We start from the raw sequence: 18,313 nt of genomic DNA, 5'->3' as shown, positions 1-18,313 counted from the left end.
ACATCAGGGCTGTGTTTTGCTTTTAACGCAAAATAGCTTTCTGAGTAATTTAGTCAAATAACAGTGTCAGTCATGAAACAAACTCAGTTCAAATCAGTGTTGATTCAGTTTAGTTCAATAATGTCTCAAGTCCAGCTTGTAGCTAAGCTGATCAATCAATGCAACAGTGTCACCATTCAGCTCAAGTCCATTCAATGTTGATTCAGTTGCATTGATGGTGTTGCTGAGTTCCAGAGATGGCAAAAGTATACACATCCTTCACTCAAGTAGAAGTAGATACTTGATGTTTAAAAAGACTCTGGTAAAAGTTGAAGTACTCACTACACTTTTTTACTCAAGTAAAAGTAAAGAAGTAAAAAGTAGCCATTACTACTGTTTTAGTGTCATGCTGGTAACTGTATTTCACATCATATTAATACATTAATACAAACAAACGTACATTTTGTTAGCTAATGAATGTATTAGGGCTGTGTTGAAAAAATCGATTCATCAATTCTGAATCGATTTTCATATTAATTTCTAAAGATCGATCCGTAACTCAGAGGATCGATTTAATAATAGGCCTACATTTTCCCCGTGAATTTTTATTTGCCGCGTCATTGAATTCACGCATTCGCGCGAGGTGGAAGGACATTAAAACAACGAACATGTGATCTTTGAAAACTCCAGAAACGCTAAAAGCTGCGATCTGGCAGATTGTGGTTTCTCTTGATTTCAGGCGTTTATCCTCCGAAGCCGTACAGGGTGCGTCCCTGCCGCTTCAGCGCGTACACAACATCCATGGCGGTGACGGTCTTTCTCTTGGCGTGCTCGGTGTAGGTCTCGGCATCGCGGATCACGTTCTCCAGGAACACCTTCAACACTCCGCGGGTCTCCTCGTAGATCAGACCGGAGATACGCTTGACACCGCCGCGGCGAGCCAGACGACGGATGGCGGGTCTGGTGATTCCCTGGATGTTATTGCGCAAAACTTTACGGTGACGCTTAGCGCCTCCTTTACCTTTGCGATCTTAATGTCAATTCTTAATGTCATTTTTAATAATACATCAGGTTCGCGTCTAAATAATTGGTCTACTGCTGCTGATATACCTCTGCGTCCTCTGTCATCTACACCAGTGCAAGTTTGTGAAAGCAGTTGTATCAAGGGGGATTGTTCTTTGCATCCATCAATACTCCATTAATTTGCAGTTGAATGTCTATAATAATAGTATCAATATGTTGCATAACTACAGTCCAGTAATTCAGGTAACAGCTGGAAAAAAATGCTTTCTTAAAAAACACTTATCTAAATCTCGAAGATCAGATCGGATCGAATCGAATTATGATAATCGATTCAAGATCTTGAGAATCGGAATCAAAACGATTCTTGAAATTTGAATCGAAACCCAGCCCTAGAATGTATCCAGGCTGAACAATCACCCTGTAGAACAGGGCCGGACTGGGACAAAACCTCAGGCTGGGAAATCTTACACTCATCCAGGCCATCCCATAAACCCACAACAAAGTCTGAAACCACGGACAAACCTATTTTGTTGTATCCAACGCATAAAAAAGGGTTTAAATCCTTAGGCTAGGGCAGTTCTCTCTTGAACTGCACCTTCACTTCCATTTCCCCTGATATCTCTCTGTCTCTCACTTGTGTGTTTACTTTATTCGCAAATTTTCTGGTACCTGTCACTTTGCATGTCTTCTGTTATGAACAGAACTGTCTCCACATTGTTGCAAGACAACCAACTCATTGTAATTTGTTTGCACATAATACAAATGTATTTAAAGTTTTACATGATGACCATGTGTTATTGTCTTATCTTAAATGACTTAAATACTCTAGATTTAACAAAACTATATTTTCTAAATCGCCTAAATGTCAAAATTAGTATAATAATAACTACATCATGACAATATGTTTATGGAAAAATCCTATGCGATTTGTATAACCAAAGTTTTATTACAAATTCCATAGTTAACTATGGTTAGTGTAGCAAAACCATGGTTAATTTGTGGTTACCATGGTTTAACTATACCAAGGTTTTTGTTTTATATGTAGTAAAACCATTGTTAATTTGTGTAAGGGTTGTGTTGTTGTCTGCCCTAGCTCCCTCTAAACCCAGCTTTTCCCACACATAGACTAATTTGTGGTGGTGCGCCACAGAATCAACACCGGCATTGCGTTTATTGCGTCATATTGCGTTTCGTTATTCACAATTTTTTTTAATGCTATTTAAAACATGCAGCGTATTCGTTCAGCTGCATTTCCTTTCCCTGCTCTCCCTCCGTCTCTCTGGGTGCGTCTCAATCAGCTCCATAGATCAGTAGTCAGGGCACTGATCAGGGAGTCAGCCCATTGACTGTTTCCCTGATCAGTGCCCTGGCTATTGAACTAGGAAGCTGATTGAGACGCACCCTCTGTCACTCACGCGTCTCTCTCACATACACAGACTCTGGCTGCGTCCGAAAACCTAGGCAGCTGACTCGTTGCCTTATCAGACAATGGCTTGTAAGGCAGCGTTTGTGCATGAAGGCACCACACGAAACTAATTCCGGACAAACTTCTAAGGCAGTGTAACAGTTTAATGATCTACAGCAAAATATAGAGAGCTTTGGTGAGAACTAAACAAATATTTAAATTACTACATTAGAAATTTCTCGCTAGAAATGACATCAGAAGTGGAAAATGTTGGTAAAAAAACGTACATTTACACACAAACTGTCCAGCAAACGCAACTTTCGGACGCCATCTTTTTTTTCCAGCTCAACTGTCACAGAATGGAAAGTAGGATTGTGGGATATCAAAGGCAGCGAAGGATACAAATATGCTGCCTTCAAAAATCGATCAGATGAAGGTATCTCAGGAGACAGGAAGTGAAGCTAACATTAGATTCGGACGTGCCTTGATGCCTTTCTGCCTTGAAATGTGTCCTCCGAAGACAGCATTTTCCAGGTTTCGGACGCAGCCTCTGTTTCACACTCTCACTCTGCCCAAGTAAATCTTAAAACAAATTGCCAAACCTGCTTTTGATATGAAACAAATTCTAAGCTTTTTACATTTTAATACGAAATTCAAACAATAAATACTGTTTTGGCGCACATAATGTGGCATAACAGTTAAAGCCAGAGCCGTTGAAAAACAGAGTTGTGACATGCTTTCATCTTCTGGCTGCTTGCGCGGTCACGTGGTTTCATGGAGCTCTCAATATTTCGAAACGAAACAGCGCTGTCAATACATTTGAATGGCTTAAGCAGATAGACCACAGCTTCACTATACAGGTATTTGCAGCAATGCAATTAATGCTTAAAGACAAAACTACAATAGCCTATTTACAGATTAAACTGACCTGCACTTGAAGTCCTGAACAGATCAGTAGTTTTGCCTCTCTGCTCCACCTGGGCACTTCCACTTCATTCTCGAGTCTCTCGCATTGATTAATGATTACTCTGATCGTAAGAAACCTTTTGGCGGAGGCGCCGAGCATGCACAAGCTAAAGACTAACAGATTCATAATTTATTAGAGATTCCACCAAATACAGACTAAAACTAAAGTAACGAGTCTGGTTTGAAAATGTAGGAAGTAGAAAATACAGATATTTGTGTGAAAACGTAAGGAGTGAAAGTAAAACGTTTAGTGACGTAAAGTACTGATACTAGAAAAATCTACTTAAGTACAGTGACAAGATATTGATCATCAATTATGAAACACATTCGAATCAGCCATAAAGAAGCTTTAAAGAAGACAAAATGTCATTATCTAGCTCAATCTATTTCTGGTTTTGTTCTACGCTATGTTGATGTTAATGAAGAAATCTCAGAGACGGAATTAGAGATAGAAAGATGGTGAGGTATTTGAAGATTCATGCATGTAGGGAGTCCAAGCCTCAGAAAAGAGAGAGAGAGAAATGACAGACTTGGCTGAGTGCCTGGCCCTCAGGCCAGAAGCTTCAGCCCTCTTTGCCCAAGAAGGTACAGCTCAAGTGAAGAGGAGTTAAAAGCAAGAGTGAAAGAAGAAGACGGCGAGCATATGTTGCTGTATTCTTTCATTCTGCCCTTGACTATATGACTTGGCAAAACCTGAGACATTCAAATTGACCAGAGCACATTTCACCCGCACAGCACTGCAGAAGTCGTGCTGGTGGGTCAGACCCCCATCCTCCAAACATCTCACCCACCATGAGCTGATTTCTATCTGAAACTGTGAAATGAGTGATATGCAAAAACTCATTTTAATTGGAAAGCAGAGATTGTGACGGGGAAGTAATAAGTAGTAATTCATTTTGTAATTATTTCCCCTAACATATTAGGGGTGATTCACTTGGGCATGACATTTATTTTTTCAAACTATTCAGGATCAAATCCACAACAATTCATTACAGAATTCTTAAATGATTAACAATTCTGTTTATGGGAAAACATAAAGAGAACATAATATTTGACAGCCAAGGGCAAAAAGACTGAATAAGCTTTAGTAAAATATGTTTAAATATATTAACTTTTTAAATAAAATATTATAATATATGTCTACTCTATTTACAACATTGAAAATGTACTCTTTTGAGTCAGAGTAGACATATTTAAGGGCTTTTGTGCAGAATGTACAAGTCATGTATTGCTGTAATGGCAAAGCTGAATTTTCAGCAGCCATTACTCCAGTACCAGTCTGAGACTTAGACAAAACTTTGCATGTATTCATAAAAACCCCAAAATGACACCCAACCCCTTACTCTGTTCTTTCAGAGAAGTTTCACTGTCAACAAACAACAGTGAGTTGAAACAGTCAGTAATAAAAATAAAAAAATGTAAGCCTACTAATAATATTAGCCTATACAGAAATTGAATAATGTAATCAAATGTAAAAATAAAAGGCTATTCTAAATTAAATTTAAATTGATTCTTATTAAAACTATAGTTATTCACTGAAGAACAGTGAATGATTCTCTTGTTTACGTATTCTTTTAGATCTAATATACTGACAAGCTTTCGATTACTTTCGTTTATGTTCACTTAAAGCTACACTGTGTAACTTTTTTAGTTTATTCTTAACTAAAAACACTTAGTTCTTTCAAAAATATATGTGCTCCTTAATGTATACTTTATTACTTGAAAGAAGTAAATATTCTCGTAAGTTTATAATATGCCATTGAAAATACATACGGGTGAGGGGTTCGAATGTGGATCGCCATGTTGCCCCTCCATCTTGAAAGTACATTAGCCAAAGAGGGACATACCCGTAAATTCAAGCTTTGCCTTTCGCGTTTTAACACTCGATGGCACCATGTCGAATGTGGACGAGGTCGAACTGGAAGCCATGTAAATCTTGGACTAAATCGGCCACCGTAGGAGTTAAAACGAAATCAGAATTGAGAGGAACAGAAATTAATATTCACTGGATGGTCATATACCTTTTCACCGCTAGATGGGGGAAAATATCACACAGTGTAGCTTTAAGACATAACTGACTGTTTAAGTGAAAACTCACCAAGACAGGCATTTTGGCATATTTTTGTGAGTATTTGTATTTGGATGTCAAAAGGGAAGGGCGACAGCGTACCGCTTTAAAAGAAAGGAACGGAACGTGGCATCATGTTTTCAAAACTATAGCATCCCTAGTCATTAAATAATCTTTGAGAGCAAGGGGGGCCCCTGGGTTTCGGGGACCCTACGCAACTTGCATACCTTGTGTAGAGGGAGGACCAGCACTGCATTACACCAATCTTCAGTGTCACATGATCCTTCAGAAATGATTCTAATATGCTGATTTGCTGCTCATGATATATATTTGTTTTAAGGGCTTTCTGAAGTGAAGTGGGGCGTTTGTGTAAGAAAAATATCCATATTTAAAACTTTATAGACTAAAAAAATTAGCTTCCTGCGAACCACCGTAGGCATTGATTTACGGCAAAAGAGTAACCCTTGACGTATGCGTATTGATGAACGCAGAAGCACAGAGGATAAAGCAAAAAAAAAAAAACGTCCATGAATTAGAAGTCTAAAACGAGAATTTTTAAAGAGAAATGGTGGAGGATTTCGATATAATAGAAGAGGGGCTTGAATTTGTTGCCCAGCCCCATCCACAAGAGGTGTCAAAGCATGCAATACTCTTATACATCGTGTCAGGGGTTACTCTTTCACCATAAGTCGACTTGCGTACAGCTGACCGCCGGAAGCTAGTTATTTTAGTCTATAAAGTTTTAAATATGGACATTTTTCCTACACAAATGCACCACTTCGTTCAGAAGGCCTTTATTAACCCCCCGGAGCCGTGTGGAGCAGTTATATGATGGATAGATGCACATTTTTGGACTTCAAAACGAAACAACCAGTCCCTGCCATATAAAGCTTGGAAGAGCCAGGACTTTTTTAATATAACTCTGATTGTGTTCGTCTGAAAGAAGAATGTCATATACACCTAGGATGACTTGAGGGTGAGTAAATCATGGGATAATTTTCATTTTTGGGTGAACTATCCCTTTAAGCCATCCTAGGTGTATATGACTTTCTTCTTTCTGCCGAACACAATCAGAGTTATATTAAATAATATCATGGCTCCTCCCAGCTTTGTAATGGCATTGAATAGTGCCTGAGTTTTTTGGAAACTAATCCATACGATTCCAGTGGAAGCAATGGATTTTTGTAAGAAACTTTTCACAATTGAAATTTTTGTGTGAACTATTAATTGAATGCATCCTCGTTGAAAAAAATAAAATAATTCTTGCTAACTCCAAACATATTGTATGTCCAGTGAAGAATCTAAATTAAAGAATTTTTAGAGGATCTTCTACCTATTTTTGTACATCATTAGATTGACAGGTATGACACTCCAAAGGATTTTTGACAACAACTCAACCAACACAACTGCACATTGGAATGAAAAAAAGTATATTCTTGCAACAACAACAAAAAAACAACAACTTTAAAACGTCTGTATTTCGATGACTAATGCAAGACAATTGGCTGGATATGTAGCAGCACTGAACGCAGGCCTTCCACTGAGAGTAATGTTTAATTTCTGCCTAGTCTCTTTGATTACCTCTCTGGTTGAGGCATCACAGCCTTGTAAATCCACACAAGGTGCAAATGAAAGGTCTCACATCTGAGCAGAAAAACAACAATAAACCCCAACTCACCTTGGGATGCTGAAAGTAACTTCTTAGGTGGCGACGTTTCCCGGTGGCTCACATTTAATGTTGTGCTGCAAGAAGCTCCTTCCACACCAGATGAAAACTTGAACTTGATGACACATTTCCCCGAATTTGTCTGTGAGAAAATTGCAAAACTTTCTTTCAAGGGACTGTACTCATGAAAGTTTACCAGATGTTCTTTTTCTCTCTCAAATGTTCAACCTAGTTTTGCCCAGTTTTAACATTTCAATCTCGTTTTCATCCTTAATTAAAGCCAAAGTGTGTCATTTTTCGACATTTAAATACGTTCTTCATAACTATAAATAAGCCATCTGAAGACTGATTTTCCCATAAAGTTTCAAAACATTGCTCCCGACCAGCCCAAAAAAGCAAAACAATGGCGTTAGTTTGTGGTGGAGGGTATTTTGAAGGTCACACACTTGACCTTTAAATAACCCCTATGCTAATGTATGACATAAACAAAACCTTCAGCTCAATGTAATTGGTCTTCATACTTCCACACAATCCCAAGCATGCAGGTAGTATGACCTCTAGAGTGTGAAATCCTCACACATTCAATCAAAGTTTATTCATCCGCACTGATGAAGCATTTAGTGTAACTACGGCCTGGGAAAGTTGCCATGGTGAAAGAGCCACAGGAACTGCAGCCCGCAATTTCCTAATCATGTTAATCGACTTTAATATGACATTAGTACAACAGAGAAGACAGCTAACAGGCTAATAAAACGATAATGATGGTTCTAGCGGTTAGTCTCAGTAAGGACAACATGGACACATTGTTGAGCTGTTCCTGTTAAACCGGTCCTCAAATGGGAAGTGTTCAGGAACGTGGGGAGACTTCTGTACAAACACAGGATGTCTGGGTTGGTTTCAGCTAATGAAAAACATCATGTAATAATGACGTTCAGGTCTAATTAGACCAAGGGCTGAAATGAGCTGCATATTAAGATCTGGTTGGCAAAGTCTAGTCGGTCTCAAGGTGTTTTTGCCAGTTTCAAATGATAATAATTACTACTATGAACAATAACATGTGAGAGTTTTAAAATCCCAGGCAAGGTTGTGATTGTGTGGTTTCAGAATGAATCGAAAGGATTTTAATTCAACATGCATTTATTATCATCTTTTGATAGACTGCATTCACTGGGGCATTTACTTTAGCATATTTTGAAATGAATAATCAGTTCTGGATTTACGCTTTATTTCAAATGTAAAACACAATAACTAATAATATCGGATTTTCTTTCTTATTTTTCACAATATTCTTTTCTATGAAAAGCAAAAGGCATCAAGAAAAGCAGACCAAATTGAGCATTTCAACTCAATCATGCAGTGCTTTCCGCTTGGCACGCTTCGTCACACTTTTACAGTGTTTGGCTACCCATTCAGCTCATGACTGAATAAAACAAAACAATGTTGAAAGATTACTGCAAGAGGTAGTTGGCATGCAGATGCCAGTGGAACAAACAAATAGACTACTGTTCGAAAGTTTGGGGTCAGAAGTTTTTTTAAGTGCCCATATTATGCTATTTTAAAGGTTCCTAGTTTTGGAGGTCTCCTACATCAGGTTTACATGCATTAAAGGTAAACAAAATGCTTACATTTTATCATAATATGCACTGCACATCACAGTTTTCAATAATTCTCAAATGACTCATCGGATGAATCAGTCTCTCTAAATCTTCCCTTTTCCGCGAGCTACTCTGTTCTGATTGGCCAGCTGGCTTAGTCTGTTGTGATTGGTCTACCACTTGTTTACGCCCCATTACCATGACTGAATTTCAGCTCTGGAGGCTTCCTCAATCCTCAGCAATTCACCCTTCGCTTGACAGGCGATCTGACCAATCATAATCCGTCCAATCATAATCCGTCATCCGCCTAATCCGCCATTTTTGTCAGACAAAGCAGTAAGGAGAGTTCGTAGATTAACGTTGTTACTGTACTGACGTCTTTCCGCGGTTGAAACAACATTCCTTCTGAAGTTCATTCATGTTTATTTGAAACTATAAATTAACTAGAAGGAAGAGATGATCGTTTCATGAGCAGCTTAACTGAGGCGCTACAGCGATCTTTCACAACACATTAAAGAGCCACAAAACAAAGCATTTATTGTTTACATTTCTTTAAAAAAAATTAAAACTTTATTTCATATTAAAAGTAACCTGGTCTGTCCTGTCTGTCAGTGTGTTGTCAGTATCCACTTTGCTCTTGCGATGAGTTTTTGACTGCGTGAGAACAATGATGTGTGGCGTGAGAGCGCGGCTTGTCCGACATAGCAACAGTAACTAAAGGGGACGGGTCTTTGCGAACGGTCAATTGTACACACTGTAAAGACGGTTACGACCACGCCGATTTTACCATATCAATCCGAGCGCGAGTATGATGACGAAACATTGGAAGAACTAGCTATTTAACGCGAACCTCCATTGCAAGGACGTTTCTCAGTAATACACTACTCATTTAGAGGTACATTATGTGATGTTGCAGCTGTAATTCCTCACCATCAGCATTAACAAGTGTATGCATTGTCCATCAATAAACCCATGTGTATATTTCTAATACATTGTGGTGCACATGCGGGAACTGTATCAATAACGGCGCATATGTTAGCCTAGCACTAACGTGAATGATTGATGTAACGTAAACGTTTGCAAAACAAATCTTGCTCCATCCTTTATCTTTACTCAAAGTAGTAAGAACGACAGATAAACACAGGTTTAGGTAATAGTGGCCCACAGCTGATTAGCATTAACTATTCATTAAGACAGAAATAACGTGAGTTAGCTGGAGACCAATATAAAACACAAAACTACGTATTTTGAACACCTGGTAGAAAATATATACATTAGTGCTGTCAAACGATTAAAATATTTAATCGCGATTAATCGCATTAATGTCATAGTTAACTCACAATTAATCACAATTAATCGCACATTTTTATTTATTCTAAATGTCCCTTGATTTCTTTTTGTCCCATTATTTTTTCTTATTTTAATGCTCTTATCAACATAGAAAAGTGGATCGGCTTGCTTTGTTCAAATGTTTGTTTTATTGAAAACAACATTGGCATACTTTAGTGTTCGATTTCACACCAACATTCTCACTTGGAGCAAATAATCGCTCACACAATGTAACACTGCCCATCAATAAAAGGGTGAAACAAATACTTTGTTGCACAAACAGCCCCTTCAACAGCCCTTTCTAAGGGATCAAAACAGGGTGATACAAAATAAAATTACAAAGTGCACATGCAAGGTAAACTAGGACTCCGCCTATAGTGCAGTTAAACCAGGGGTCGCCAACTAGCGGACTCCGGTCCGAATCCGGACCGCGAAGCCTTTTGACGTAATGAAACAGTTAACGTTGCAATGCTCAGTTACTACGTTCAGACCCAGACGCGCGGTCAAGCATGCAGTGAAGAAGAGACTGATGGTGCGTTCACACCGGACGCGAATGACGCGACATGCACGCCGCTTAATCCGCGCCGCAGAATGTCTATTTGCGTCTTTGCATTGACTTAAATCACTCGCGCAAAACGCTTCATTCGCGTCTGGTGTCAGAGCAGAAAGCAGCGCTCAAGACAAGCACTTTTAGTTGAAGACCCCTGAGTTAAACCATGGCTTAATACGTTTCTCATTTCGGCGTCTCACGCTTGCCATCCACGTCTAATCTTTTAATGGCCCAAACGAGTGCGGGCAGCCGCAGCGTGCCTGATGTTTTGTTTCCGGTCTAGCTACATCCGGAGTGGTGTTGTAGTTTTTCTAACGTTACTAGTTGTTGCAACAGCATGTGAAAAAACTACAAAGTTTGTTAGACCAAAAAGAACGTTAATCTCGCGATAAAAAAATTGACGCCGTTAAAATAGGTTTGCGTTAACGTCGTTAATAACGCGTTTAACTGACAGCACTAATATACATCAATAATTATTCATACTGACAGGTTGTGTTTCTGAGGAGCAAGTTGGTCCAAATAAACTGGGTACTGATCCATCTTTTTTTTGTGCATTTTGCCCTGTCTCTCTAAAATATTGTAGAGGTTGGTCAACAAGCAGCTTACGCCCCATTTGGAGACTTATAATTTTCTTAATCAGCTTCAGTCTGGCTTCAGATCCGGCCATTGTTGTATCACCGCTACATCATATGTGCCATTGACAACAAGGAATATTGTGTAGCTGCATTTTTGAACCTGGCAAAGGCCTTTGACTCTGTGGACCATGACATACTGCAGGATAGGCTAAGAGGTATTGGACTCTCTGAGAGCTGTCTGGCTTGGTTCAGGAGTTACTGTTCTTACTGATCAGTAAGGGTGAAGTGGTTTTGGTCAAGGAAGAATACTAGGGCCTATACTTTTTAATATTTATGTTAATGTTATTGTTCTTGCTGCAGGTGATTCTCATGTACATTTATGCACCGATGACACTATTTAAACATTTAATTATTCTTTGATCACTGGACTGTCTTTATTGCAGGCCAGTTTTACCTGTATCCAACGTGCTTTCTCTAGTCTTCATTTAGTTTTAAATATGAATAAAATAAAATGCATGGTTTTTAATAGAAATCATTTTCATTGGAAATTTTCTCATTGGATGGCTCGGAGATCGATGCTTCCAATTCTGGATTATGGTGATGTAGTTTACATCAAACTCTCCTTCATAAACTGGATGTTATTTACCACGCTGCAATCCACTTTGTGACTGGAGCTAATTTAACACTGCCACTTGTATTCTTTATTAAACTGGTCTTCTCTTCATTCTCTTAGACAAATTAATTGGTTTCTGTTCATTAAGAAAACTCTTATCGGGAAAACTCCATCATATTTACAATCACTTCTTAATATTCATAATACTAGTCTTCATCTGCGCTCTAGCAGTTTCATTAATTTCTGCATACCTAAAGTCCCTTCCTCTTTTGGTCTTTGCTCTTTTCAGTTTTCTGCTGCATATGATTGGAATCATCTGCAGTAGACTTTAAAGCTTAGTTTGTTTATTTCGCTCTCTTCCTTTAAAAATTCAAATTGGTCAATAGTACAAGATCATTGCACTTGTTTTTAGTTATTTGTTTGTTGTATATGTCATTGTTTATAGCTGCATAAAATAAAGGTTAATGAATGAATGAATCCATCAAGAGCAAGTGTTTTGTGAATCCCGCATTGAGCTCTGAGATTTGAGAAGCAGTCGTCAGTAAAATCCCACGTAGAAGTGCGGGTCAAGTTGTTTGTGGGCAGACAAACATACAACATAAGCGGGCATTATGCAAATGTCTTATCTAGTGATGCAGACCCGTAACGAAATGTGAGATTCTAATTATAAATGACTCGTTTAGGCGGTTCAGAGTCGATTCCTTGTTTTGGAAGACAATAACTTTATTTATTGTGCACTTTTGACTTTACAACTTCGCAGAACACATTCACAAGGTGTCACACTTCACATTCACGAACAGCTGTATTATACACTGCATGAAAGGGAATATTTGAAAAACCATAATAGGGGCACTATAAAAAAATCAATGCTTTTATTCAGCACGGACACATTCAATTGATCAAAAGTGACAGCAAAGACATTTATAATATTACAAAAAAATTATATTTGAAATACTGTTCTTTTGCGCTGAAAGAATCCTGAAAAAATTTCAAGGTTTCCACAAATATGAGGCAACACAACTTTTTTCAAAATTGATGATAATAAATTTCACTTGAGCACTAAATCAGCATATTAGAATGATTTCTGAGGATCACGTGACACTGAAGACTGGAGTAATGGCTGCTGAAAATTCAGTTTTGCCATCACTAGAATAAAATTACCATTTAAAATAAATTGCAGGTTTTTTTAATATTACAAAAATGTAGAACAAAAGCAGAATTAAATTGAGATAATGACAATATTATTACTGACCGACTGACCCCACACTTAACAATTTGGACACTACTTTGACACTCACCTCTCATAACAATTACTCCTAATTATAATGACGCAAAGCTACTTTGAAACAATATGTATTGTGAGAAGCGCTATCCAAATAAATGTGAATCGAACTGAATACATAAATTAAGGTAGTGTGTGTGTGTGTGTGTGTGTGTGTGTGTGTGTGTATATATACCAAGCCTGCCGCACTTGTGTTGAAAACTGAAGCCAAAGTCTTGATCGCCCCCAGGTGGTTGGTCCCAGTATAGCTTTTAACCCCCGCCCCTCCATGTATTCGAATGGATGCGAGAAAAACTAAACAATCAAATTACACTTCAAATAATGTTTTCCTAAAGATGGCTTCTGTCATTTTATGCAGTTTTTAATCACGCTGATTTCATTTCAAGTGTTCGTTTTTTTTAAATAAGTCTAGTTTTAGTTAGTTATTTGATACTATAAAAAAGGGGGGTATGACATCATGATTGACAGCTGAGATTGACGGCTTCTCTGAGTGAAGTTGTCACTGAGGCACTAACTGACTTTTTTCGGGAGGAGATTGAAGCTTTAATTTCTACATTTCATAACTGTTTATTTCACACCAACATAATGAATTGTTCTGCATCTGCAAGAGTGTGGGCGGGGTTTTGATATCGCGGCTCTACTTCCTGCTCTCTACTGCGCAGACTCTGTCCCGAGGTCACTACTGCGCAGACTCTGTCCCGAGGTCACTACTGCGCAGACTCGGTCCCAAATCTGTGCAAGATGTCAGCACCATATCCAGACGTTGTCGGCTTCACTTTTCTTCAGTGGAAGGTAGTTTTTTACGGTCTACGGTATATTATATATATACATTTAAATAACTCGCATATATAATTCTCTCTCTTATGACTAAGGTAATGATAATGGTAACTGACCTCTGATCTTAGAAATATGACTTACATGAGTTTCCACAAATGTGGTCCTCATGAGTAATATAAACCAACCACTCTTATTGTGTCTTCCTTCTTAATCCGTACCATTAATGCCACAATAGAGTGTATTTCTTTAAGCACTATGCTCTTAATGTATAATTACATAATTAGTCTGCCACCATTAATTTAATTGCAACCTTCTGATTAGAGGCATTGCATAAGGACTCTAAAACAGCCTGCATGGGAGTGGCACATTGTGCGATATTACTATTATTCCAGTGTGTGTTTGTATGTGTTCAATCATTACCTGCTGTGTGCTTGCAGAGTAGACCATGACACCCCAAGGGTTGGGGAGAGCACCGCCCTGCAAGTTGAGGCACACATTCTCTCCGGGGCCCTCAGGATCCGAAAACAGACTCCAAGCACACCAACGCACACACTGCATAAACGCTGCTCTGTGCACAGCTGTGGATGTCATCTAGCGAAATAGTGAGAGAAAGAAACAGAGAAAGAGACCTTTTTTATCTCAGTTTGTCCTCAAATAGCACCGTCTGATGTTTCAAATAATCAGAACAGGATGTTGCTCTTTGAACACGACTGACTTCGTCATAATTCAAAATCGCAAAATCATGATTGCTTGACATAAACCATTCTTTTTGGGGGGCCTTTACCCACTATTATTAAGTAGAGTAATTAAAACATTTAAATATAAAACATTATTTTATATATTATTTATATTTTTATATTTTATAATCATTAAAGGTGTCATGAACTGGCTTTTTAAATTTTTGTATACTGTTGTCTGAGGTCTACTTGTGACGTTTGCGTGGTTTTTACATTCAAAAACATCATAATGAATAAGTAATAGGATATTTTCTGCCCTGGTTTTGAGCCTCTCTCAAGACACGCTCGGTTTTAACGGGTGTGTCGCACTGAAGACATGGAAGTAAACACCCACTGCTATGATTGGATAAGCTTTGCATATTTAATGAGCTTCGGCTCCCTCATGAGTTCGCAAGGCATTGTTTTGAAAGTGTATGGGAAACGGCAACCAGAATGATTCGTCCCTCAGGGCTCGCAAAATGTCTTTATCAAACAAACACAATGATTTATCTCTCATCCACCCGCAATTAATATGAATGTTATTTTATATTACTTGGCCCGCCCGATCTGTGTATATACGCGCGCGCCAAGTACGTTGCAGACAGCATGATCAAAACTTCCACGATTGTATTTTTCCTTCAAATATCAAGTCAAGAGAGTGAACAACGCACATCAAGAAAGAATGTTATTTCACTATTTAAGATGATACGTATTGGTAGCCCGTTTGGAAAACACATAGCCCCGGGACATTGGGCTTTGTGCTTTACTCACATTAGTGTGTTGCTTCATTCATTCATGTAATCTCATCCTGTCTGCAAATCCAGTCTCTTGTTTACAAACGAATCCGGTGAAATGAACATACATGCAATGTCTTCCCCACGTGAGCTGGATATTCATTAAAAATAAAGTTCAACCACACATTTCCAATATTAGAATCCGAAGGAAGTTTATGCAGCGACTGTGTTCTTCCACAACCAGGCACAACACAATATCTTTTGGCATGTTTATTGCTCGGTAGTGCGATCCGTTTAGCTCCACGAGTCGGTGGGCGGGGCTACAGAATCAGGCTCACATATTTATCTGTTGAGGTGGCGTTTCAGTATACGATGACATCAAGGGTCGACATATTCTGCGATCGAGCGTTTTCTGGGCCTGGTGTCAATAAAAGCTTTTCTTTGACTAAAAAGGAAGTTTTCAGCTCCGAAACTTACAGGATATTCTTATATCACGATGAACCTTTGATATATCAAAGGCTCAAGGGAAAGTTGATTTCTCAATTCATCATCCCTTTAATATATTTTATACACTAATAATAATTCTCATAATAATAAATATTTACATTTAATTGTATTCATTATTATAATAACAACAACAACAACATACCTGTTAAATACACAATACACTTAATTCAAATATCACTGGTATTGATTTTTTAACAAAGAAACAGACAAACGATCGGACAGTGATTTCTTATTTGGAAACTGTGCTGCCAAACACTTTCCAGAATGAAACATTAGCAGCCATAATCACACAGATGAGAACATATCATCATTTTATCTCACAACGTGTACACAATCTGACAAGTATACAAACTAAGTAGATAGAGTGAAATAAAATAAAATAAATATGAGAAAGAGAGAGAGAAAAAAAGGAAGAACTGAGCCTCCTCACGGCTTAGCTACGATCCCTTGGGATCAGGCATTAAAGTCAATCAATAAATGAGCTGGTCAGGCTCAGCTCACCGTAATTAATCATGATAGAAAAAGAGCGAGGGAGAGAAGGGAATTATTCAGCCCCCCTTTCTCTCACACCCACCTCCCTCTGAGGTCTGATGTATCTGGCCAGTGATATATAGGCTGTATGGTAAATACTATCCAGTTCAGCAAAGAGTGTTAATACAAGAGCTTTATCTCTCTCACAGAGATGTATTTCACACTTCACAGGATGAGAGAGAAAGAGAGATTTACCATCACCTTTAGTGATAGGGACAACAGTCCTCAGTCTCTCAGACCCACTATGGCACCATCAGCCTTGAGTACAAATGTCACATATGAACTCAATTATGATCATTCAAAACAAACCTTGTTCTCGGAGAAAGTTCTGCAATTTCCTGCACATAACCATAGAGAAATTACAAAATAAAATTGAATAGCCTATAGAATAGAATGATACATTTCATTTTAATATTTAAAGGCAATTCTGAGAATTGTTTCCAAACACATTATAAATGTTAGAAATGTATTGCTGAGACACGTTACAAAGACTGTGTGAACTGTGTAGTACTGAATTGTGGAGTTAAACCGTTAAACAGTTTTTCACCATTGCTGTGTGCAGGATTTTTTAGGCAGGGCTAAAACGGTGGCTCGATGACGCACTGGAGCCACTGAGCATATGGCTCCTCCCTTAACACGATCATAACTAGAGCACGCATCAGTTTGCCCGCGCGATCGTGATTCGCTGTCAGTACCGTTAGCTACTACAGCCTACAACTTACAAAACAGCTTACAAAACAAAAACGATGATATCAAGAAGAGGTGGATTAATTTTGTGAACAGCTACCTTGATGGAGAGCTGAGGATCACCACCAACACCTGCCTCTGCATTGACTTTACACCGGATAGTTTTACAAACTTTCGGAGACAACTGGGATTCACTGATAATCCGCTGCAGAATGGGGCCGAACCGATTATCTCCCGTGCCGGCCTTCATCCTCCCATCCCACCAACATCTGGTGCCATCTTGAACTATACGCGAGTTATCTTGTGTGCTTACGGCAGCTTTCCCGTGAGTGGGCATGGTTTCAGCGCAGACAGAGGTACTCTACGTTTGAGAGCAGAGAATGCTGCTTATTTTTTCAAGATTTTGATAAGCTATTTTATTTACTTGGCTGATTTTTTTATGATTCAAATTTGGCTGGGTGGTTAATAACACATTTGTCTGTGGTGTGACAAACTCAGAACACATTTAATTTTTAGATAGATAGATAGATAGATAGATAGATAGATAGATAGATAGATAGATAGATAGATAGATAGATAGATAGATAGATAGATAGATAGATAGATAGATAGATAGATAGATAGATAGATAGATAGATAGATAGATAGATAGATAGATAGATAGATAGATAGATAGATAGATAGATAGATAGATAGATAGATAGATAGATAGATAGATAGATAGATAGATAGATAGATGATTAATAGAATAGAATAGAATATTAGTGAAAAGTTGAGATTCAAAATCTAATTTTACATTATGATGTATAACGAATCAGACATATTTAAAATTCTGTGCTCTTTTTTTTTAATCACTGATCAAATAAACAGATTTGTGATATTTATATTAATGTGAACTCCATGTAGCTCGAGTGCTGCTGTCATTAAAGCAAAATGAACATATGCACTCTTACATTACTGACACCTGGTGTGGTACATAACACATGTTGGGATATTAACTGCCAACTACATTTCTAAATAAAGCACCAGGAAACTCTATAAGTGTTCTATTCATAAAGGTGTAGACTCGGCATAGAGCCAATTTTCCACTAAGGAGACGATTCTTTCAAATCCTTACATAATCCTTAGAACAGCTCAGATATTTAAACTGAAGTTCCCCAGCTTTTGTTCAACCTAACATGGTCTGAAGATGGAAATAATCGCAGCTACATAATTTACCCTGAATCCTTCTTGTCAGCTCCCAAGCTCCCCTCTCGCTGGAGTCAACACAATTTCATTCTGGAGCGTTTCCCGCCTTGAAAGAGCTTTTG

The 18,313-nt window shown here is 38.3% G+C and overlaps 1 protein-coding gene across 1 annotated transcript in view; it reads right to left on the bottom strand.

The window, feature by feature from the left end:
* Nucleotides 1-18,313, bottom strand: part of nphp4 (nephronophthisis 4) — a 268,868-nt gene that overhangs the window by 86,628 nt on the left and 163,927 nt on the right. Inside the window, exons 9-10 of the mRNA XM_079826906.1 lie at nt 14,249-14,419; nt 7,120-7,249 (exon numbers count right to left, since the gene is read on the bottom strand). Coding sequence (XP_079683032.1) covers nt 7,120-7,249; nt 14,249-14,419 — 301 coding nt within the window. The remainder of the gene's footprint in view (nt 1-7,119; nt 7,250-14,248; nt 14,420-18,313) is intronic.

The sequence above is a fragment of the Gobio gobio genome, assembly GCF_949357685.1.
Source record: "Gobio gobio genome assembly, chromosome: 10".
NCBI classification, from domain to species: Eukaryota; Metazoa; Chordata; class Actinopteri; order Cypriniformes; family Gobionidae; genus Gobio; species Gobio gobio.
Note: the sequence above shows the minus strand (reverse complement) of the source record. Positions and strands in the feature narration are given on the sequence as shown.